We start from the raw sequence: 23622 nt of genomic DNA, 5'->3' as shown, positions 1-23622 counted from the left end.
TGCCACCGGAGTGGAGCAAACAAGGGAAAGCGTGGTAGGCAATGAAGTCAATGAAGTCATCGGAAAAGGATCCTGACTGGTAAGCGCCAGTGTTACCCTGGGATTTAAGACATGTGGTCTCCACTCCTGAATGGAAGAGGGAAGTTCTACAGAATTCATCTGAGGTAATGCAGGTTGTTGCTGCCCAGAAAATAATGAAGTAGAAATAATGTAGTAAGCAGAAATCGTCAGAATTCACTTATTCAGAGAGGAATATGAAACTCATGGCCCCACAAGCTCTTCTACTTTTCTACTTCACCCTCTTTCTTCTTAGACCCAGAGTTGGGAGACCCTGGAAGGGACCATACAGACCTCCTGGTTGATCCTTTTCATTTTCTTGAGAGAAACTGAGGTCCACAGAAGGTGTTAGATTTCATAAAGGTTACCTAGTTCACTAAGGACACAGACCAGGCTCTTCTGAACCCTAGCCCATAGCTTTTCCAACCACATCATGCTTCCTCTGCCATCACCCCATATCCGTGTGTCTCCTTTCCCTTCTCATTTGTGTGAAACAGGGAAGGAAGGAAGGAATGGAGAGGGGGAGGCAGGAGGGGAGGGAGAGAGGGAGGGAGGAGAAAGAAAAGGAAAGTATCTACATTCCACTGCATTTTACTTCTGCATGGCTCTTGATTGTTTTCTCCCCAGTATCAGTGACCCTCACTGGGCCTCAGAATATTACTCTCAATTTCCCACAGTAAATATTTTGTTATTCCCATTATCAAAAATGTAATAACATTTTTTAAATGAGCCAATTGAGTGTTCTCTCTAGCCTGTATACACACAATCCCAATAGTTATTTTTAATGAAAAAATAACCAATTGTGAAACATAACAAAAGAAATAAAGAAAAAAATAATGAAGAAAGAAGAAACATAAGGTTAACGGTATAAAGTAAATTAAGACACAATCTTGTCACACTGTTTTCATTCTAGCCCTGGCAGGCTTTTTCTTATTCACAATTCACACAGCACTTTTTGGATGATAATTTCTTTCATCTCTATCTCTGATTTATTCTTTATTTTGGAGAAGCTCTAATAATATATACATGATAGAGAAATTTTACTTGATATTAGCCATTTCCTTATAGGCGTCTAACAGAGAAATCCTATCTATGCCAGTGAAATATAACTGCAAAGTAACAAAGAATATTTTTTAACAAACATGTCAGTCAAATAAGTGTTGCTCTTTCAGTAATTACTTTGGAAGATGATATATTTTTAGTAATGTTGTGTAACATTTGTTTTATTTTTGAGACAAAGTCTCACTTTGTTGCCCAGCTGAAGTGCAGTGGAGTGATCTCAGCTCACTGCAATCTCTGCCTCCTGGGTTCAAGTGATTCTCCTGCCTCAGCCTCCCAAGTAGGTGGGACTACAGGCATGTGCCACCATGCCTGGCTAATTTTTGTATTTTTAGTAAAGACAGGGTTTCGCCATGTTGGCCAGACTGATCTCCAACTCCTGACCTCAACTGATCCACCCGCCCTGGCCTCCCAAAGTGCTGGGATTATAGGCGTGAGCCACTGCATACAGCCAATGTCATGTAACATTTCTAGAATTCCTCATTGGCCATATGAGTCATCCTCTTTCAATGGTACTGCAGCATCCATATTTCATAACACATATACACTTTCCATTACTAATCACTTATAATTTCTTGCTAATGTCAGTCTACCAGAGCACCTCAAAAATGAAGACTGTCTGGATCATCTTTGTAGATTCTTTGTTAGTTCACCATTAGATTCCATAAAGTTTTTAAAGTGAATATTCAAGTGACAATGACAGAACTCCATATAAAGAAAAAATTGGGGAAAGGAGAGCAGTCTCATTTCCAATGATATACCTGGAAGGAGAAGACCATCTGTTGCAGCAAATGTGTAAGCACAAAATCCCCGATATTGAATTAACAGTTTATCAAAATTTGCTGTTGTTTCTGGGAAAAGCCATTCTAGTTTTCTGAAATCTGCCACATTTACTCTATCTTCTAAAATGAAGGAGAAGAAGAAAAGCTTTAATTCAGTGAGAAGGTTAAATTTCCAAAATAAATCAGCACTGGCTCATTCTAAACATTACCTTTTTATTGCTTTGTACTTTTCCCGATGGGCAAAAACTTGATATTCACAAAACCAGATTTATGAGGAAGTCTATTCAAGCAAAGAAGTACAAACGACCTCAGTGACATATAATGTCACGTAAGTTTCTGGGGCAAACTTGGAGGTAGGATTTTGCTCCAGAATGAAGAACAGAAAGGAGAGGCCATTTCTGACAAGCATGCTCTGCTGCTGAGAAAAAAGCTGACTGGGGCACTTCCGAAAGTGTGTGGTGCTTCCTGCTGCTGCAGAGTAAATAACCCAAGGAGCTGAGCAGAATAGACTGGCTGCTATGTGACCCAGAAAGAGACAGATTGACCTCATTCAATATAGTGTTGTTCTTAATAATATGCTAGGTGGCAAAATATGTTTAATATGATGCTTATAAACTAGGACTATTGCTTCTTGAAACAACAGAGAAGGTTCTGAGCAGAAAGTCAAGAAAATGTTACCTGATTTTGATAACAAGGTGTGTAATTTTTGTTCTTTATATTTTTAAAAATTCTTCCTACTGTTGGTTAGCTTACCTATTTACATTTGATAAGCAAACTGAATAAATTTTTACACAAATAATAACACGTATTTATAAAACATTGTTCCCAAAGTTTCTTAGCTTTCACAATCCCACGTACACTTCTGTGCCTGGTTCTAAACCCAAAAAGCAGGCATCACAAATGATCTTGTGGCTACCACTAAAAGTAAATGCATAATTTAGAGAAAATAAATCCTCTCTCTTTTTTCCTGGTATGCCTGAAAGCCTCTAACAATGACAATATGTGGCAGGTGTAAATGAAATTCTTTTAGAAAAACACTGGCTTGACCAATTCACTGGAGCAGTAATTTAATAGTGTTCTAGTGAATAAAAAGTTCTGACATATGGTAGAAAATGACACATCTAAATCTAAGAAGTTGCAGGTAAACAGTCTTGCCAATATGGTTAGCTTAATATACACTGTTGGAGATACTTTAACTTTTCAATTTCATTTAATATTTGCTTATATATGCTGCTTTAATGAAATGAAATAAGTAATAAAAAACTTGAACTGAAAGGATATTTTTTAGTTTCTGATTAGTTTTCAGTTTTTATGTATTCTAATAGTTTAGGAAATGACTGCTATATTTTTATTTTTCATCTTTAAAAAATAGAATTTGAAAAGAAAATTCATAGAGTAAATTATTAATTTCATTTTCTGAAAAAACTCTCTTTTTATGCAACATCAACATCTCAAGTCCCAGGTTCTTTTTTGGCATTCCTCATAAATGTTAGTGTCTTTAGCTAAGAAAGAAGGGTCTAAAATGGTTAAAAGTTTATTGATAAAGATTGTTTTTCTATAAGAATCAATGCATCTTCTAAAGGACCTAAATAAGCTCAATTAATTTTACAGGGATAACATTTATTGGTTTGTAAATTCCCAACTTGAATCTGAGGTAGATATATAACAAATAACATTCTAAAGAAATGGAGCTTTATTTGCAACAAAATAGCAACGATTAATATTCTTTTCTCCAACAAATCAATAATAAAATTACTAGGACTGCAATAGAAACACATCTGCACAAAAAATGATTGTTAACCAAAACATGAACGATAACACTAGGAATGGTTATTACTGGATAGTAAGTTATTCAGTTTACATTTTTTCTGTTTTCCACATCTCCTCTCACGAACATTAGTGCTTTTTTTTTTTTTTTTGAGATGGAGTCTCACTCTGTCACCCAGGCTAGAGTGCAATGGCACAATCTTGGCTCACTGCAACCTCTGCCCTGCTGGGTTCAAGTGATTCTCCTGCCTTAGCCTCCCCAGTAGCTGGGATTACAGGCACCCGCCACCATGCCTGGCTAATTTTTGTATTTTTAGTAGAGATGGAGTTTTGCCATGTTGGCCAGGTTGGTTTCGAACTCCTGGCCTCAGGTGATCCACCCGCCTCAGCCCCCCAAAGGGCTGGGATTACAGGCGTGAGCCACCACACCCGGCCCTCATTAGTACTTTATAATCAAGAAAAATGTTTAATGCTTTATCAGAAAGATATGAAATTTTTAGAACAAAAGAGTGACTTTATTCTAGAGGTAATTTTAAAAAGAAGAGGAAATAATGGATGATTTTCATTACCCATGTGTTCTTTCATTCTACACACATCAGTTTTCACAGTCGCTCCATTAAGATGACATTGCATCACTCTCTCAGGAAAGTATAGTTCGTGAGCACCCAAGAATGGCTGAATGTGAGTGAATAAATTACTGAGGACACCAACCACAATAGTTTCGTCTTGCAAGCTGGTCCACAGAGTAGAAAGTGCAATGAAGATAGGCTGAGGAAGAGAAAAAAAATATTCAAAATGCAACTGTGTAATAAAATTATAAATCACTATACTCTTTAAGATAAATACAATTGTCATTTGTAAAGAAGTTAATTCTCCCTAAGCAAAAGTCTTACGGACTTAGACAGTAGACTTTAGATAAAAATTTAACTCATAAATTATGAGAAAAGAAACTTGCATTTTATTTCAAAGCATTTTATTTTAGTATGATTATTATAAAGTTAGTTTACTTTAAAAAGCCAAACACATGTGATCACCTAAGAAAGATTTATGGACTCTTCATCTCAAAAAACCAAGGGAAAAATGTCTTAAGAAAAAAAAAAAAAATAGGGCCAGGCACAGTAGCTCACACCTGTAATCCCAGCATTTTGGGAGGCCAAGGTGGGCGGATCACCTGAGGTCAGGAGTTCAAGACCAGCCTGGCCAACATGGTGAAACCCCATCTCTACTAAAAATACAAAAATTAGCTGGGCGTGGTGGTGGGCACCTATAATCCCAGCTACTCGGGAGGCTGAGGCAGGAGAATCACTTGAACCCGGGAGGTGGAGGTTGCAGTGAGTTGAGATCAGGCCATTGCACTCCAGCCTGGGCAACAAGAGCAAAACTACTCCTCAAAAAAAAAAAAAAAATAGGAGGGTGGAGCAAGATGGCAAAATAGAAAGTTCCCCCCACGCACCCTGCAAGGACACCAAGTTAACACCTATTTATACAGAAAAAAACACCTTCATAAGTACCAAAAATCAGATGCTGAAGATGTGTTTAGAGGAGAATGAACACAAAAGTGTCACTGAAGACCATTTTTTTGTTTGTTTTCCTGACTGATCATCTAATAAAATATAACAATATTAAGAAAGTAAAAAATAAATTAAAAAGCTAAATATGACTCATTATAATTAGATTTTTTCTGGCCCAATCATTGCTCAAAAGAACCTGGAAAGTATAGAGATATATCTTGGGCCATGTTTTGTGAGCTGCAAGTTAAAAGATTTTAGGCCCGTGAGATATGTTTCTTATTCATATTAAAGGTCACTGACTTATAGAACAAATGAAAAAATCAATAAGGCCCCACATCTAAGTTAAACAATTTAGCCTTTTGTTTCTTGGTTTTTAAACCAAATACTGGGGATGACTGCAGAAAGTTATTACAGCCTCATATCCTCTATAATAATACTTCATATAGGCTGGGTGCGGTGGCTCATGCCTGTAATCCCAGCACTTTGGGAGGCCGAGGAGGGCAGATCATGAGGTCAGGAGATAGAGATCATCCTGGCTAACACAGTGAAATCCTGTCCCTACTAAAAATACAAAAAAAAAAATTAGCTGGGCATGGTGGGGGGCACCTGTAGTCCCAGCTACTCAGGAGGCTGAGCTAGGAGAATGGCGTGAACTCAGGAGGCGGAGCTTGCAGTGAGCCGAGATCGCTCCACTGCACTCCAGCCTGGGCGACAAAGTGAGACTCCATCTCAAAAATAAAATAAAATAAATAAATAAAAATAATACTGCATATACATTTTATACCTCCTTATCCAGATAAGGTTTGCCAGGTTTGTCCATAAAATGGTGCAGATAATCAGAAAATCAATATAAGTGCAGGCCTGGTAAACAAAGTGATTATTATGTGTCTTTTCAGAAAGGTCACAAGTTACATCATCTCTGTGCTGGAGGCAATTTCTGACCAGCTACTATGAATACATTTTCAACCATAGTACAATGATTATTTCTGTTTTCACAGCCAATACTGATATGGTTATCATACTATACAGTTGCAGTTCCTTTAGTAGCAGTTGCTTCTGTAGGGGAATTCTCTCATCCAATTTATAGCATACTATTATGGCAAAGTAACTATAAAGAACAGGATCAACTTATACAAAACATTATATTTTTAGAAATTAAATATAATTATAATGACTTGTAATCCAATATTATAGGGCTCAAAAGGAAATTCACCTTAAGGTCAAAGTTTATGACAAATACTTACAAAGACTTGTGATGTTGGGACCGCTGTCTTTGATTTTATGGTCATTTTTAGTTGTTCCAGATGGGCTGCTAACTGCTTTGTCATCATTTCCACTTCTTGAGCACCAGTAATTATATCTGACTGTGAAAACAACATAATTTGCATTAATATTTTTATAATTCTACTATAAAAATCATATGTGTTTCAGACCATACCTGCTCCCCACATCCTCTGAAAGTAGGCTCAATGACAGCAGGAAGTCTGTTCTCCGCAAGATCCTCAACACCTAGAACAGTACCAGCATATGTATGGGGCTCCCAAGATATTTGTGAGATGGATGAATCTTTTGAAATACAATAGATATAATTTTTCTTAAATGTATACAGGTATTCTTAGATTTAAATATAATTGCATTCTTGAGAAATGGATCCTCAAGAATCCGTTTTTGTATAGCTGTTATTTTCCTGTTCCTCAATTATAAAATTAATTAGGGGTTCCTCTGAAAATTATGGTGATAACAAGATTTAATAAAATCACATTGAGAAAAACCTGTTAGGAGTGAGTCAGCAGGGCACTGCAGGTTGGCAAGCTAGTGAGATCTCACCTCTGATGTATGCCATATGGTTTAGGGGATGCCAGAATCCTTGTACTGAGTCAGGGGATATTCTAGAAGACCCTGTCATAGAGTTCATCATTGAAATGACTCACAAGGCAATGTGAATTGGAAGACAAGGTTGAGTACAAGTTTACAATATTGTTTTCTTGATTTGAAGGGACCCAGGGAAGTTTGCTAGGGTTAAAGACTTGATTACTATGAATGCAGAACTGAAATGAACTGGAAAACCATTTGACGAAGTAAACTATGGATCTTGACACCTTTTGTACTTTCTGAAACTTCATTATCGTCTGGGGGAAGTACATATATTAACTGTATATTTTCTATAGTAAGGTCCTGATAGATATCAAGCCATGTAAATGAAAGATGGAGAAACACAAAGTTTTCAGCTGTTATTTTCATGCCTTCAATTTTACGGTAATCTTTGAGCCTTTAATCACCTGTCTTTATATAATAAGCATACTTGAAATACTTGTTGGGTTTCAATGATCACACATAATAAGTTAAAGTACCTTGTAAACCATTTATTTCTTTCTGACTTTCGACTATCTAAAGGATGAAGTAGTATTTATATGTTAGCTATATTTGTGCCATTGTAAGCTATACTGTAGCTATCTATTATGTAAGATCTAAAAGATATCTTTGACTTTATGATAACTAAGACATGCTTCATGTATCCTAAAGTTTTTAGACAACAGTAAACTGAGAGGTTATTAAAGGTAGTGAACTGGTTTGTGATCCTTCTAAGGAGATGATATAGAAAAATACGGTTCTTCGTAAGAATTTTTATCTGTCTTAAAAGAAAATTTGTCTTAATATTCTTTTCTTCATATAACAAGAGTGATTATTTTTCAAGAAACTAAAAGTTTCATATGAATGCTTGTTGGAAGGCATTTTTGATTTAAAACCTTCTGAGGCTTATAAAATACTATCTGTTAAGTTTTAGGAGAATTCATTTTCCCATATCAGATTAAATCTTCTCAGAATAAATGCTTTCAGTAGCAAGAATAGTTTTAAAAGTTGATGACAGGATAAACATTTGGGATAGTATTCTATTAACATATTTGTAAGTACTTGTTCATTGTGGAAATGTGTACTTGATTAAAGCATATATGGCTATGGAAGCTGCTTTTGCAGTTCAGGATATACAGGTTTGTGTGTATTTAGCTTATTGTAAAGCCCTTAGCTTAAAATAACGATTAAAATGACATTTAAATAGATCACTGAATGTTACTCTTTGTGAAACTGAACTTTTTGTGTGACACAAACATTATAAACCAATACTTGGGAAACTTTTACTTTCTTAATCTATTGATACAAGGAATAAAGTATGAAAAATTAAACAGAAAAAAATCACATTGAAGTATGCAGAAAATCTTAAAAGTTGCAGCACTGAAAGAAAAACAATATATTTGATACAACAATCATGGTCTGAAAATAAGTTGCTAAACACTGAATTTGAAATAATTATATTTCGCTGGGCACGGTGGCTCACGCCTGTAATCCCAGCACTTTGGGAGGCTGAGGCAGGTGGATTATGAGGTCAGGAGATCAAGATCATCCTGGCTAACACAGTGAAACCCCATCTCCACTAAAAATACAAAAAAATTAGCTGGGCATGGTGGCACGTGCCTGTAGTCCCAGCTACTCAGGAGGCTGAGGCAGGAGAATCACTTGAACTCGGGAGGCGGAGGTTGCAGTGAGCCAAGATCGAGCCACTGCACTCCAGCTTGGGCAACAGAGTGAGACTCCATCTCAAAAAAAAAAAAGAAATAATTATATTTATTCTTACTATGTGCTAAGCACCACATTAAATACTTACAAATACAAAAAGGGATAAGTACAAATGAGAAAATCAAAGAATAGTAAGGTAAGTAAATTGTCTAACTATATGCAGCTAATAAGGGGTAGCAATCATGGTGGATCCCAAACCATCTGAGCCCACAGCCCAGCTCTTAACCATTATACTGTGTTGCGCAAGATGTCACCAGAAATGGCTGTGGTGTGGGTTTATCAGTATAGCATAAAAGAATGACATCTATTTGAAGAGAAAAAGGTGCATCTGAATTCTCAGACATCTGTATGTAGCCTAATTACATGCTTTCTAAACTCTTAAATGACAAAAATAATTACTTCGTGAGTACTATCAACTATTAGCATTGTATTACAACTAACAAATTTTTATTCATAAATGTAACATGTATTCTGTTTTAATTTTACCCATACTGCTGTTTAAGCTTTACTCCTCCTCCTGCTTTATTCTTCCGTACACTATTATCTATTATATAAAATAGGTCTCTTGTCTACCCTCATAGAGTTTTTTCCCCCTTGCTTGTTAAGTTTTGTTTTAGGAATCAATACGAAAACGCAGTCTTTAAAGTCTTTTAAGATTTGTGCAACAGCAACAAGAAACAGGAATACATTTGCATACGTTCTCCAAAATAAAAGTTGCATTTGACATGCAATACTTATTAAAACCTACAATTAAAAATATCCTAAGGCTGGGCCGGGCGCGGTGGCTCACGCCTGTAATCCCAGCACTTTGGGAGGCCAAGGTGGGTGGACCACGAGGTCAAGAGATAAGAGACCTTCCTGGCTAACACAGTGAAACCCCGTCTCTACTGAAAATACAAAAAATTAGCCAGGCGTGGTGGCGGGCACCTGTAGTCCCAGCTACTCAGGAGGCTGAGGCAGGAAAATGGCGTGAACCTGGGAGGAGGAGTTTGCAGTGAGCGGAGATCACGCCACTGCACTCCAGCCTAGGTGACAGAGCGAGACTCCGTCTCAAAAAAAAAAAGAAAAAATAAATAATTAAAAAAAATATTCTAAGGCTGGGCGCAGTGGCTCACGCCTATAATCCCAGCACTTTGGGAGGCCGAGGCAGGTGGATCACTTGAGGCCAGGAGTTCAAGACCAGCCTGACCAAGATGGTGAAACCCCGTCTCTACTAAAAATACAAAAAAATTAGCCAGGCCTGGTGGCGCATGTCTGTAGTCCCAGCTACTAAGAAGTCTGAGGTAGAAGAATCGCTTGAACCCCAGAGACAGAGGTAAACCGAGATTGCACCACCACACTCCAGCCTGGGATACAGAGCAAGACCCTGTCTGAAAAGGAAAAAAAAAAAAATACTCTAGACCCCTCCCCCAAGCTGTATTTGCAGGATCCATTCAGAGTAGGCACACAGAGCTTCTTGCTTTTTTTCTAATAATGTCCTAGAAATTACTCTATTTACATTTTACTAAAAAAGAATTTATTCACAATCATCTAGAGTTGTTTTTTTTTTTTTTTTTTGAGACAGAGTCTCACTCTGTGGCCCAGGCTAGAGTGCAGTGGCGCAATCTTGGCTCACTGCAGCCTCCACCCTCCGAGTTCAAGCGATTCTCCTGCCTCAGTCTCCCGAGTAGCTGGGATTACAGGCGCCTGCCACTGCACCCGGCTAATTTTTTGTATTTTTAGTAGAGACGGGGTTTCACCATCTTGGTCAGGCTGGTCTTGAACTCCTGACCTCGTGATCAACCCGCCTTGGCCTCCCAAAGTGCTAGGATTACAGGCGTGAGCCACTGCACCCGGCCCTTTTTTTTTTTTTTTTTTTTTTGAGATGGAGTTTCGCTCTTGTTGTCCAAGCTGGAATGCAATGGTGTGACCTTGGCTCACTGCAACCTCTGCCTCCCGGGTTCAAGCGATTCTCCTGCCTCAGCCTCCCAAGTAGCTAGGATTACAGGCTCGCACCACCATGCCTGGCTAATTTTTTGTATTTTTAGTAGAAATGGGGTTTCACCATGTTAGCTAGGCTGGTCTCAAACTCCTGACCTCAGGTGATCCGCCCGCCTTGGCCTCCCAAAGTGCTGAGATTACAGGCTCAAGCCACCATGCCCGGCCCATCTAGAGTTTTTAATTATAATATTAGTCCTCTAAAAATGCTATCACTTAAAAAAAATTTATCATAACATTCAAATGTTTGGCAAAAGCATGTGATCCCAGCATGTTTCTTTCTTCTTCCCCTTCCCCCTACCTTTTAAACACTTTTTATTAGTTCCTCATACTTTCTTCCACTGACAATTTTCAACAAGTCTAGTCAAACTTATAGAAGCAGAAATTAGAATGGAATATCTGATGTTTAATGTTCTTATTACAACAGAAATAAAATATAATAAAACAAGCACAAATTCCACCTAACTGATTTTTTTACTTGCCTTATCAAGAAAAATCAAGAAGCCCTGTGTTGTGTGTCTGTGAATGGGCCCTGCAAAAATAGCTTGGGGGGAAATAACTCTACAAAAATCTTGACTTACAGGTTTTAACAAATGTGCTGTCAAACACAACTCTTACTTGCACAATAACATGCAGCTTTCTCTCTTTGGTGTCTTGCCTTGCACTTTAAAAGCCCATGGACGATGGAATTTTATTCTCTCAGTTAAGAGTCAACAAAACTATGATCATCACTCCCTTTTCTTTTCTAGAACATTTCAATGTGTTCACTGCAGAAGATAAAGTCCTGATTAAAACAAAATAATTCTCTATCTTACCCAGGCTATATATTGGAATTTTTTTTTCTTTTTTTTTTTTTGAGACAGTGTCTCACTCTGTCGCCCAGGCTGGAATGCAGTGGCACAATCTCGGCTCACTGCAACCTCTGTCTCCTGGGTTCAAGCGATTCTCCTGCCTCAGTCTCCTGAATAGCTGGGATTACAGGCAACCACCACTATGCCCGGCTAATTTTTGTATTTTTAGTAGAGACAGGGTTTCACCATGTTGGCCAGGCTGGTCTCGAACTTCTGACCTCAGGTGATCTGCCTGCCTCAGCCTCCCAAAGTGCTGGGATTACAGGCGTGAGCCAATATACGCACTTGGCCTATACTGGATTTTTTAAATGTTCACATAAACTGAAACTTTGAGAGAATTTTTAAAAATCAAAATTGCTACTTTAAAATTTTTAAGTAGTATCTGTTCAAATAATGTGACTTTAAAAAGAATATTCATAGATTTTAATATAGGAAAAATCTTGGCTAATTTTAAATTGATACAGTTTATAATCTAGAGATAATACTGATTAAGCCAATATCCATTTCATAATAATCAACCTTAATTGTCACTAAGACTGATGGGGAAGGATTGAATAGTTTAAAAACAAAACAAAAAAAGACTCTTTGAGCAGAGAATCAGAAACTTAAGAAAACTCATCCTGATCCTGACTAAAGTCAGTACAAAATGGCCATAAAGAGTGCTTGGATAAGAAAATTAACTTTCTCAACAACATGAGCAGCAAGGAGCTTGGAAATGAGATACTGTATGGAAAAATAAAAGCTCTTCAGCTTGTTCCACTAGACAAATGAAATCACAGCTGTTCAGGTAAGGCCCTAACAATGATGATGATGATAATCATAAACAACATCATCATCACTTTATTGAGCCGTTGCACCAGGCACTATGCTGCCTTATTTACATGGTGAAGACTATGAATAACCCCATTTTACAGATACGGAAACCAAGGCACAGGGAAGTTAAGCAGCTTCCTTAGGGACACAGATTTAGTAAGTGGCAAAGTCATGATTAGAATTCATGTAATCTGGTTGCAAAGCCCACACTCATCATTTCTACACTTTACTCACCGTCCTCTCCAGCTGTGAGAAGTAGAACGCCAATGAGAATTTAAGACTTAGTTGGTGGATTCATGATTGAAAACTATGAGAAGATTCTATATAATGAATGACATCTGCAACATCCTTACAGTTGTGTGACAGTTTCTCAAGGTTCTTTCTTATAACATCACCTCTGAATGCAGGTGACAAATGTGAATGTGAAGTTCTACTCCTGTGGACTCACATGCACTTCAAAATAAATTGATAACAAAATCCCCTTAGTAGCTGACTAGTTAACATAAGGCTGATAGCCACAAGGTAATGTAAAGGGAAATATCTACCCTAAGAGAGTGACTTGGTTTTTATTATTATTTATTTATTTATTCTTTTAGAGATGGGGTCTTCCTTGGCTACCCAAGCTGGAGTGCAGTGGCATAGCCAAAGCTTACTGTATCCTCAAGCTCCTGGGCTCAAGCAATTCTCCTACCTTAGCCTCCCAAGTAGCTGGGATTACAGGTTAGTACCACCATGCTTGGCTAATTTTATTTTTTGTAGAGACAGGGTCTCGTAATGTTGCCCAGGCTGGTCTTGAATTCCTGGCCTCAAGCAGTTCTCTAACCTCAGCCTCCCAGCTAGGATCCTTCCTTCTGAAGACAATTAGATAGGCTAGTTGTGAGGACAATCCCTAGTTTGAATGAAGTCATGTCATCAGGACAGCTAGGTAAGGAGAGAGGACAGACCAAGTGCATCCAATAGTAGTACCAAGTCATTAAAATACAAGTTAAAAAGAAGAGGTGGTCAGAATACATCCTATTCTATCCCTCAAGAAATTAGCATTCACTCATACAAAAGACAGTTCCACTAACCGAGAGTCTCATAGTTACTGGAAAACAGAGGTTGTGTAAAAGTAAACGGTGATGAGTGGGAACATAACCTGCCATCATGCAGTAATTAACAGACTGTGTTCCTTAAAACCCTAGAGTGTCATGGGGATATCCCTTAGTGAAAAGGTCCTCCAGTCCCTTTATGTAGATACCTGTTTTATATTTGTAAGATTCTGAGTAAGTTTCTATCTGACAGAAAGGGCACTGCTACTTTTTAAAAAGGTTATAACCACCACTTTACCATATTTTCCAACTCTCTAGGGATACTGTTTGGCTTGTTCATTAGATCTAAAAACACCAGATATAAAAATCTTATCTGGCTAGGTGTGGTGGCTTACACCTGTTACCCCAGCACTTTGGGAAGCTGAGGCAGGAGGATTGCTTGAGGCCAGATGTTCAAGACCAGCCTGGACAACACAGCAAGACCCTAATCTATATTTAAAAAAAAAAAAACACGATTTTTTTGAGTCAGGGTCAGGGTCTCACTCTGTCACCCATGCCAGAGTGCAGTGGTATGATCTTGGCTCACTGCAACCTCTGCCTCCCGGGCTCAAGTGATCCTCCCACCTCAGCCTCTTGAGTAGCTGGGAATACAGGCATATGTCACTGTGCCCGGCTAAGTTTTTTACTTTTTGTAGAGACGGGGTTTCACTATGTTGGCGAGGCTGGTTTTGAACTCTTGGGCTCAAGCGATCTGCCCACCTTTGCCTCCCAAAGTGCTAGGATTACAGACGTGAGCCACTCTGCCTGGCCTACAAAAAACCTTTAAAAAAATCTTTTCTACCAGTTGTTACAGTGAGAACAAATAATTACACAAAAATTATTTGAAAGGCAACTACCTGCCAAACAATGTTACATACTTGCTCTGAACTAAAATAAACATAGTATTACTTACACATACACCACTGTTTAACTACAGCATGCTAACAATCATATTATCAAGTACCAATGAAAAAATACAAATTCAATTTCTACCAAAATATTTTCATTAAAATCAAAACCCAGCTTTTCTGTTTCTATTTTGATTCCTAACCCTACCAAAGCAATATAAACCGAGCAGTCACTGAGGTTGTCTCCTTAATTAGTGTCCTGGTTCTACCTGATGTGGCCTTATATAAAGAGATTGCGTTATATGGAAAAGGTCAGATCTTATGAACTTAACTCACCAAAATGATCTGAAGGAAGACCTCATATTGTCGTATATTATATAGCGCTTCTTTTAACATATATGGCTGAAGTTCAGCCCTCATGAGTGGGTCGTTGGCTGCCTTCTCAAGGATGGCTGTGTAGCGGTATACCTGGCTCCGGGCAGTCTCAAGCTGGTAATCAATATGCTGCATGGTGGCTGGGATTGCTACATGGAGAACAGCTGGCACTGTTTGTAAGCGTATAAAAAGGCAGCCATAAAGGAGACGAAAAACAATTAAGGAGAAGAAGCCTAGAAAGTAGTTACATTTTAAACATTAAGTTAAGGTTTTTTTCCCCAATCAAATTAGTAATAATGAGACATGTGTTTCATGGGTCCCACAACACAAAGAAAACAATCTAGGCCGGGGGCAGCGGCTCACGCCTGTAATCCTAGCACTTTGGGAGGCCGAGGCGGGCGGATCACGAGGTCAAGAGATTGAGACCATCCTGGCCAACATGGTGAAACCCCGTCTCTACTAAAAACACAAAAATTAGCTGAGCGTGGTGGCGCGTGCCTGTAATCCCAGCACAGGAGAATCACTTGAACCCGGGAGGTGGAGGTTGCAGTGAGCCGAGATGGCGCCACTGCACTCCCATCTGGGCGACAAGAGCGAAACTCCATCTCAAAAAAAAAAAAAAAAAAAAGAATCTAAAATAAGTTCAAACAAAAGATATTATCAGAATGATAACCCAGTTATAGTAGGTCAGCTTTTGCCACTAAATATAGAAGAGTTTAGAGAATAGGCAGAGTTTGGTATTATGTGTTGTTAACCATGTGCTTCCAGAAAACCCACTGACCCTTCCTTTTGCGTATCTTCTTTTCTAGTTATCAAAAAAAAAAAAAAAAGAACATTTGTTAAGAAACTCATCTGGATGGTGAAAAATGACAGAATAGTCTAGCAAGGGAGGGTCATTTATGAAAATGGAAATTTGACTTTTTAGAACAGTTTTTAAAATAGAAAAAATTACCCTTTTATACTAGATTAGTGATTCAGTGAAAGACACTAACACCTTATCAGTGGGCCTACAGGAGTACCAAATTTCATAAGGAAGTTACTTCTACTGGTAAGTACTTCATTAAATATTTCATAAGTACTTTCAAACTTATAAAGAATGCATTAAGTATATAACCACAAAGTAGATGCCCCCGAATTTAGAGATTTGAAATATCTCCTCGTGGATCTTTTCATTCCATTAACTGCACCAGGAACTGTTTTCAGGAAGATTTTTATTTTTTAAATAACTAAATCGTACTCCCTTTTGGTTACGGACTTGCAGTAATGAACACAAAGCCCCGCTGAACTGGGAGGTTAGCTTTGAGCAGGACCCTTCATTGCTTTCACTGATTCACTTTCTCCTACTAGCTTCATGGTACATAAAATGTAAAGTCTTGCCCCAGCAAAAGTAAAAATCACTACACATTATAAACAGTAGTTATTCTTAAGGAAACAGTAAAAAATGCAAATCTTAAATTTAAGAATGCCAGTGGTGTGTTGTTTATTATTTTCCTCACTGTGCAAGTTAAATTTTAAACATACATAACCTTTAGAATTAACCTAATGATATACCTACAATCATCAACGCCTTCTCCTCCTTTTCCACAATCTCTGTTAAATAAACGAATTCCAGTAACAATCATGGTGAGTTCTTTCAGCTGGCGTTCTTTGTCCTTCTTAGAAAGAGTTAGAAACGTCCCAAGCTCAGCCTGAGGAAAAACACTCTGTAGAGCAGCTAAAATAAACCAGAAAAAAAAAAAAGGAAAACAAAATGATAGAATAAAGATACCAGAAGTTAAATGAGGTTTTTTCTTCAGCAGCAAGTTAAGGGTCTGAGTTACTTACATGATTCTTTAAATTACTGATACCTGATTATAGAATACATAATAAAATGTATCACACATCAAAGCTGGATTACTGAGAGTTATGCAATTGCCTCATGTCCATTTTTAATAATTAAGCATCCAGCAGTAACTTTTTGGCAATGGGCATGAAAACAAGCTTTCTAATTTGGGATCTGAGCCGAAAAATGGATGCTTTAAAATAATTATGGAAGAAAGCCATAGGAGAGCTAGACATTTTTCCTATTCCTCATTTTCAAGGATGAAAGAGGGCAAAGATTTCCTAAGGATAAAACGGTGCCCCTTTCCATCATCCATTTTAAATGACAGACTCAATTTCTTTCATCAATATGAAATATCCCTTTCCAGCTTTTCCATTTACTCAATCAGCCTGGTACCCTCAATCCTACTATGAATGTTTCTCTAATGCAGTGTAATAGGTGCCTAGATATGTGCAGCTCTAGGAAAATTAGCAATATTTTACTTTCTAGAGGTGCTACTTGAGTTTTAGAATGGATATACAGTGTAAAAGGAGACTGGGTACATTTTAACTCATTTGTACTGATTTTTTTTTTCAGATAAAAAGGGAACTTCAATCTTTAACACTTCTAATTTAACATATTTTATAAAATACAATGATCATATATTTTCACTTGTGAAATGGAAATTGGTTATACTTTTTACCTGTTACCTCTCTGACAGTCTTGATGTCTGTAGGGGATCCAAGGCCAGAGCGGAGTAACACATAGCTGATAATCTTCCGGTAGAGGCTTTCCAATTCTTCTTTAGCACATGCTCTGTTATCTGTAATTTCTCTGGTAACAGAGCCTAATCTAGACTCTAGGACCCGGTGATGTTCTTCGAGAAATTCCACTAAAATTGCCAAATAACAATGTTCTATATATTTAATTTTTAGAATTCTTCTTACATAAGAACTAGAGAAAAACTGGATTGCATATGGCAATTCTACTTCAGGAAAACAAGTAATTTCTTAAGCTGTAATAATGAAATAAAAAACAGTGGCCAGCATGTAGCCTCAAGACAAAAATCCAGTAGGGAAGATTTATTACAGTGACTTAAATGGAATACTTTGTCAAAACACCTAAGACTTTAAACAGCCAAACTAAACAGTAGATATCAGAAAAGGCTAAATCTTCCCAATTAAGCAGAAAATAAAGAAGACCATTTCTACAACATATATATTACATATTTTAATACTATATGAAAAATAAATATATACATATTATATATTTATGCTATATGTAAGCACATGTAGTATACTATACATAAGCATATATGGTAGCAGAAATATATATGTAGTATATATGTTCCTTTCAGTTATGTGTATTTTTATTTCAGTTCTAGATAAATAGCCTCTGAAAAGCATTATTGATAATATGATGTTGCATCGAGAACTATATCCCTCCTCGTTCTTCCTGTGATATGCTGAGGGATAGGCTTCACTTTGGCAGGACACTATGTTCACTGAGTTGTTGCAAGTACAATTCTGCAATGACTCTACGAGACAACGCATATTACTATTACAAAGGCAATAATTAACATATCCACCATGCACAGTTTATACCTATACTCTTGCCACAAAACCAACTGAGAACTTTTTGCAAATTAAAAATATATTTAAATAACAAATTTAAAAATATATAGGTTAAATTTTGTCAATTATATGACTATTTTTTGCTTTAAAATTTCACTATTAAGCAAAAACACAAGATACATACTTTTACATAAGTAGCATAACTGAAACTAATAAAGAGAAGAATCACCAAATTGTTAATAATGATTGTGTACTATATAGTAGAGGTAGAGGTAGTCCATAGAGAAACAGACTTGTTTTATATAGCAGGGCCAGAGGCAGTCCATAGAGAATTACATTTTCCTTTTTCTTTTGTTTCCAACTTGTCTTTGATGTATGCATTAAACTATTTACATAATGAGCCAGGCATGGTGGCTAACACTGATAATCCCAGCACTTTGGAAGTCCAAGGCGCAGACAGATCGCTTGAGGCCTGGATTTCAACACCAGCCTGGGCAACATGGCGAAATCCCGTCTCTACTAAGAATATAAAAATTAGCTGGGCATGGTGGTACACACCTATAGTCCCAGCTACTTGGGAGGCTGAGGTGGGAGAATTGCTTCAACCCGGGAGTCAGAGGTTGCAGTGATCTGTGGATCGTGCCACTGCACTCCCGCCTGGGTGATGGAGCAAGACTCTGTCTCAAAAGAAAAAAAAATTTACATATTGAAAAGCTTTCTAAACTTAAACTCCCCATCGTTCATTTTTGAATAGTTACATAATTTAGGTAATTATAATGAGATAATAACATAAACCAGGAACAAGAAAATCTACAAATTAAAAACTTTTAACTTCAATGGGCTGGTTGTTTGAACTCCTAATTATTATGTATTAGTGCCATAAAGGTTAAAAGACAATAGACTTGGAAACAATAATTATGAGCATAATAATTGGAATTCACTTTTAACACTCACAAAGGCCAATGTTTTTTTTATTTAGCATTTCTAACATTGTTATATTCCTCAAAGTTGAAAAACATTTCAAAAGATTGCCAAAAATTAAATTGTTAAATTGATTAAACAATTAAATTCATTGTCAACCAAATGAAGCCCTTCTTAGCAGAAATACAATATGAAATTTTTTAAAATATAAAAATAGGTAGTATACATTACCTCGATTTGTATAATTCATATCAAAGTAGACTTGCATCTTAATAGTGTCCAGGGATGGATTTTTAGTATCCAATAGCCGAGTCATACAAAGCTAGAAAAGAATGTCCCATGAATACTTCTAGTTATAGTTTTTGAGACAGTCAAGTATTTCCTAAAGTTATTTTCAAAAATAAAGGGAAAAGCAGTGGTTCCTGATATTGATTCACCAATAACCCCTTTTATTATTTTTTTTCTCCTTGGGGACTTCAGACTTTATAGTTTATTTAACCAATAACTTTTTTTTTATTTTTATAGATTTAGGGGGTACAGGTGTCATTTTGTTACATGGATATATTGCGTGTAGTGGTGAAGCCTGGGCTTTTAGGGTAGCTAACAACTGAATAGGGGACATTGTACCCATTAAGTGATTTCTCATCTCTCGCTCCCCTCTCACCCTCCCAAGTCTCCAATGTCTACTGTTCCACTCTCTATGTCCCTGTGTACATATTATTGAGCTCCCACTTATAAGTGAGAACATGTGGTATTTTACTTTCTGAGTTATTTCACTTAAGATAGTAGCCTCCAGTTCCATCCATGTTGCCACAAGACATGATTTCATTATTTTTTATGGCTCAATAGAACTCCATTGTGTGTATGTGTGTATACATTTTCTTTATCCAATCATCTGTTGCTGGACACTTAGGTTGATTCCATATCTTTACTACCAATAACATTTATTAAGTAATAAGTTATTTCCCTTCAGTTAACCAAGAATCATCATGCCCAGGTGGCTAGTAGTCTAGTTGAAGGCAAGAAACCTGATATTTTGGTTAGTTTGAGCAGTCTAAATGTGGGTAAATGTTCCATAAAGCTTATATTCCAGTCTAAAACTCTTCTAGAGTTCCTCATTACTATTTATTTGTGCCTTGAACAACACTCCTAATTTTATTTTATAAAAAGCTGCTGCAGCCGGTGCGGTGGCTCACACCCGTAATCCCAGCACTTTGGGAAGCGGAGGTGGGCAGATTACCCAAAGTCAGGAGTTCGAGACCAGCCTGGTCAACACGGTGAAACCCCGTCTCTACTAAAAATACAACAATTAGCCAGACATGGTGGCGCACACCTGTAGTCCCAGCTACTCGGGAGGCTGAGACAGGAGAATCGCTTGAGAACCCGGGAGGTGGACATGGCAATGAGCCAAGATTGTGCCACTGCACTCCAGCTTGGGGGGCAGAGTGAGACTCTGTCTCAAAAAATTAAATTAAATTAAATTAAATTAAATTAAATTAAATTAAAATTAAAAAGCTGATGCAACTACCCCCTCTCTTCACAAAATTTCTCTGGTTCTACCCTTGATATTTCTTCTCCTGGTCTGTTTCTCCTATGAGCCCCCACATAGATGGTTCATTCCCCTTTTCTGTCTTGCCTCTTTAGATTGAATATCAACCTCAGTTTTTCTTTCCCTCTCTCATCTCTACTAGTCACCTCCCTCCCCCACTTCCTTCACTGGATCCCTCCACATAGAGAAGTACTGTTCTAAAATGCACACTTAAAAAAAATAGCTCATCCACATCATTTTTAGTTAAGAAAAAAATTGTCACTTGAATTATACATTGTTAGTTTATGTAACCTGTCATATTAAAAGTATATTGGCTTGATTCTTTCCAACTTAGTTGAGTTGGGGGTTTGGGGGGAATAGAAAACTCTTCTTGGGTCATGGCAAGGGGAACAACTTATTTTCTGCCCCTCCTTGATTCTCTTCCACGGCTTTCCAATAAAATTTCTGACTGTCACAATCACTTCCCCTATTGCTAAGAACAAGCATTATACCATCTTTTCTCTGCATCCTCACCAATATCTGTTACGTTTTGACTTTTTAAAGACATTCTAACTGGTCTAAGATTGTATCTCATTGTCAGAATAGAAAATCCAGACATAAAGCCACATACCTGCAGTCAGGTGATCTTTGACAAAGTCAACAGAAACATACACTGGAGAAATGACATCCTATTCAATAAATGGTGCTGGGGAAACTGGATTACCATATGCACAGGAATGAAACCAGATCCCAATGTCTCACCATATACAAAAATTAACAACTCAAGATTGATTAAAGACTTAAATGTAATACCTGAAACTATAATAATAACAGAAAAAACCTAGGGCTGGACATTGGCCTACGCAAAGAATTCATGACTTAAAAGTAAATGCAACAGATATAGACAAATTGGATTTAAATAAACTAAAAAGCTTCTACACATCAAAATGAATAATCAACAGAGTGAAAAGACAACCTGCAGAATGGGAGAAAATATGTACAAACTATGCATCTGACAAAGGACTAATATTCAGGATCTATGAGGAACTCAAACAACTCGACAACAAGTAACCCCATTATAAAGTGGGCAAAGGCCATGAATAGACATTTTTCAAAAGAAGACATACAAATGACCAACAAGCATGAAAAAAATGGTCAACATCACTCAGCATTAGAGAAATGCAAATTAATTTAGTTCTATTTAACTTCACAGTATATGATAAACCAGTTAATGTTTGCAATGTAAGATTAATATCAAGGTTTCACTAAAATACTATAGCAGATGCTGCTACCTGCCCAATTTCCCTGCCCTTCCTTCCTTACTAACAGAGCCTCAATTTGGATTGGGGCAAGGATTTATTCATCTAAGAAGGAAAAAAGAAGTGAATATCCCTGGGTCACTTACAATATCATTCTGGTCAATAAATGTAAGTAGATGGGAGGGATTCTGGGAAAATTATTATTTTCTGGATAGAAGGTGATAGACCCAATTGGCACACATATTTTGCCCTTTGCCTTTCCCCCTTCTTTCTGCCTAGAGGTAGAGTAGCTATCTTTTGACCACCAGATGACCATATTGCAAGGATGATGTGCCCCAGGAAGCCAGGAAGAACGGTCTATGTCTCTCCAGACTTTGTGTTATAAGAAAAATACCTCATGTGTACTACTATTCGTGGGCCTTTGTTTCATGCAGCTGAAGGCAATAATGACTAATACAAATACTGTATTTACAACTGAGAATAAGTAATTGCAAATTTGAGAACTGTTCGGTAATCACCTGAACAAGATTCTGCACATCACTTTTCATGAGGGTTCTATCCATGTTAAAGCCATTACTTGGGTCCAAGACAACAGCTTTCACCTGGAAAAGAGTAGGAACGAGTCCATTAAGTAGGAAAGAATCCATTAAGCAGGAAAGAATCCATTAAGCAATTTTATTTCATATTATTAGTTTAATATGTTTCCATTTTTTAAACAACTACCTCTTGATTACGTTGGGGTTGGTTTTTCAACGATTTTTCTTATTACTGAACTCATCACCACCCTTGTTCAGGTTGAAGAAAGGAAGCGACAAACTATCAAACTTGAATATGGTGCTAGAAAAGTTATATGGGGAAATAAGTTGAAAGCAATGGCTAGGTTTTCAATTGGGAAACTATGGTATATTTTATTGTATTTTTATTGTGTATTGTTAACCAAAAGCAGAACAGAGAAACCACAGCAATGAGTAATTTTTAACAATGGCAAACAAAAATACACGTCAAAAAATTCCCACACAGCAATGAGTAATTTTTAACAATGGCAAACAAAAATACACGTCAAAAAATTCCCACACAGGAGAACATTATTGATGTTTCCAAAACTCATCAAGGTCTTCTAAATGTCTCTATAAATCTAGAACTCACATGCTCTATAAACTTTTTAAAAATGTTTTCACTAACTTGTCCAATTATCTCGTTATGTTTCAACTGAAAAACATCTATGAAAGCCTCACAGAATTTAAAGGGGAAAATGGACACCACATCTTAAAAAACCTCTTAATAAAGTAGTAATCACAAAAATATTTCTTCTTACCATAAAAGCAATCAGAGTTTCAGAAACAATCTCTCCATGGGCTGCACATTCTTGTCCTATTTCTCGTATAATACTCCTTATAACACTTTCGGCCTGAGTTGGAGGCATTCTGGCTAAATAAAACAACATTTTTTTTTTTTTAAAACGTGGTTTTATGCAAATTTATTTTTTTCCTCTTTTGATTTCTGCAATATTGTATTTGTAAAGAGTCATAATATCATCTATTAGCTTATTAGCATTTTTATTAGTATCTAGGCCTCTCCTGTTTTTCATTATTTTTAAAAATGAAGGACTTTATTGAAGACAGACAACGACTGGGATTTCAAATAATTGAAACATTTGATGAATAACATTTTCAGTTATTTAAATTATGGTCACTAAACATATATTCCTATCATGATATTCTTAATTAAAAAAAAAAAAAAAGGCTAAGCAGGCTGGGCACGATGGCTCACGCCTGTAATCCCAGCACTTCGGGAGGCCAAGGCAGGTGGATCACCTGAGGTCGGGAGTTCAAGACCAGCCTGACCAACTCGGAGAA

General features: G+C 37.1%; 1 protein-coding gene across 4 annotated transcripts in view; it reads right to left on the bottom strand.

Moving 5' to 3' along the window:
* CFAP206 (cilia and flagella associated protein 206) overlaps window positions 1-23622 on the bottom strand; it is a 56383-nt gene that overhangs the window by 31372 nt on the left and 1389 nt on the right. The window contains exons 2-10 of one of the 4 annotated variants that reach the window (XM_054557839.2): window positions 23082-23190; window positions 22285-22368; window positions 19211-19301; window positions 17188-17376; window positions 16239-16397; window positions 14645-14853; window positions 6421-6540; window positions 4235-4433; window positions 1878-2018 (exon numbers count right to left, since the gene is read on the bottom strand). In XM_054557839.2, the coding sequence (XP_054413814.2) occupies window positions 1878-2018; window positions 4235-4433; window positions 6421-6540; window positions 14645-14853; window positions 16239-16397; window positions 17188-17376; window positions 19211-19301; window positions 22285-22368; window positions 23082-23190 (1301 nt within the window). Of the gene's footprint in view, window positions 1-1877; window positions 2019-4234; window positions 4434-6420; window positions 6541-14644; window positions 14854-16238; window positions 16398-17187; window positions 17377-19210; window positions 19302-22284; window positions 22369-23081; window positions 23195-23622 lie in introns of all 4 variants that reach the window. The other 3 variants (XM_002817123.5, XM_054557841.2, XM_054557840.2) reach the window with 3 other exon arrangements.

The sequence above is a fragment of the Pongo abelii genome, chromosome 5, assembly GCF_028885655.2.
Source record: "Pongo abelii isolate AG06213 chromosome 5, NHGRI_mPonAbe1-v2.0_pri, whole genome shotgun sequence".
Taxonomy (NCBI): Eukaryota; Metazoa; Chordata; class Mammalia; order Primates; family Hominidae; genus Pongo; species Pongo abelii.
This window is presented reverse-complemented; position numbering and strand designations above follow the sequence as displayed.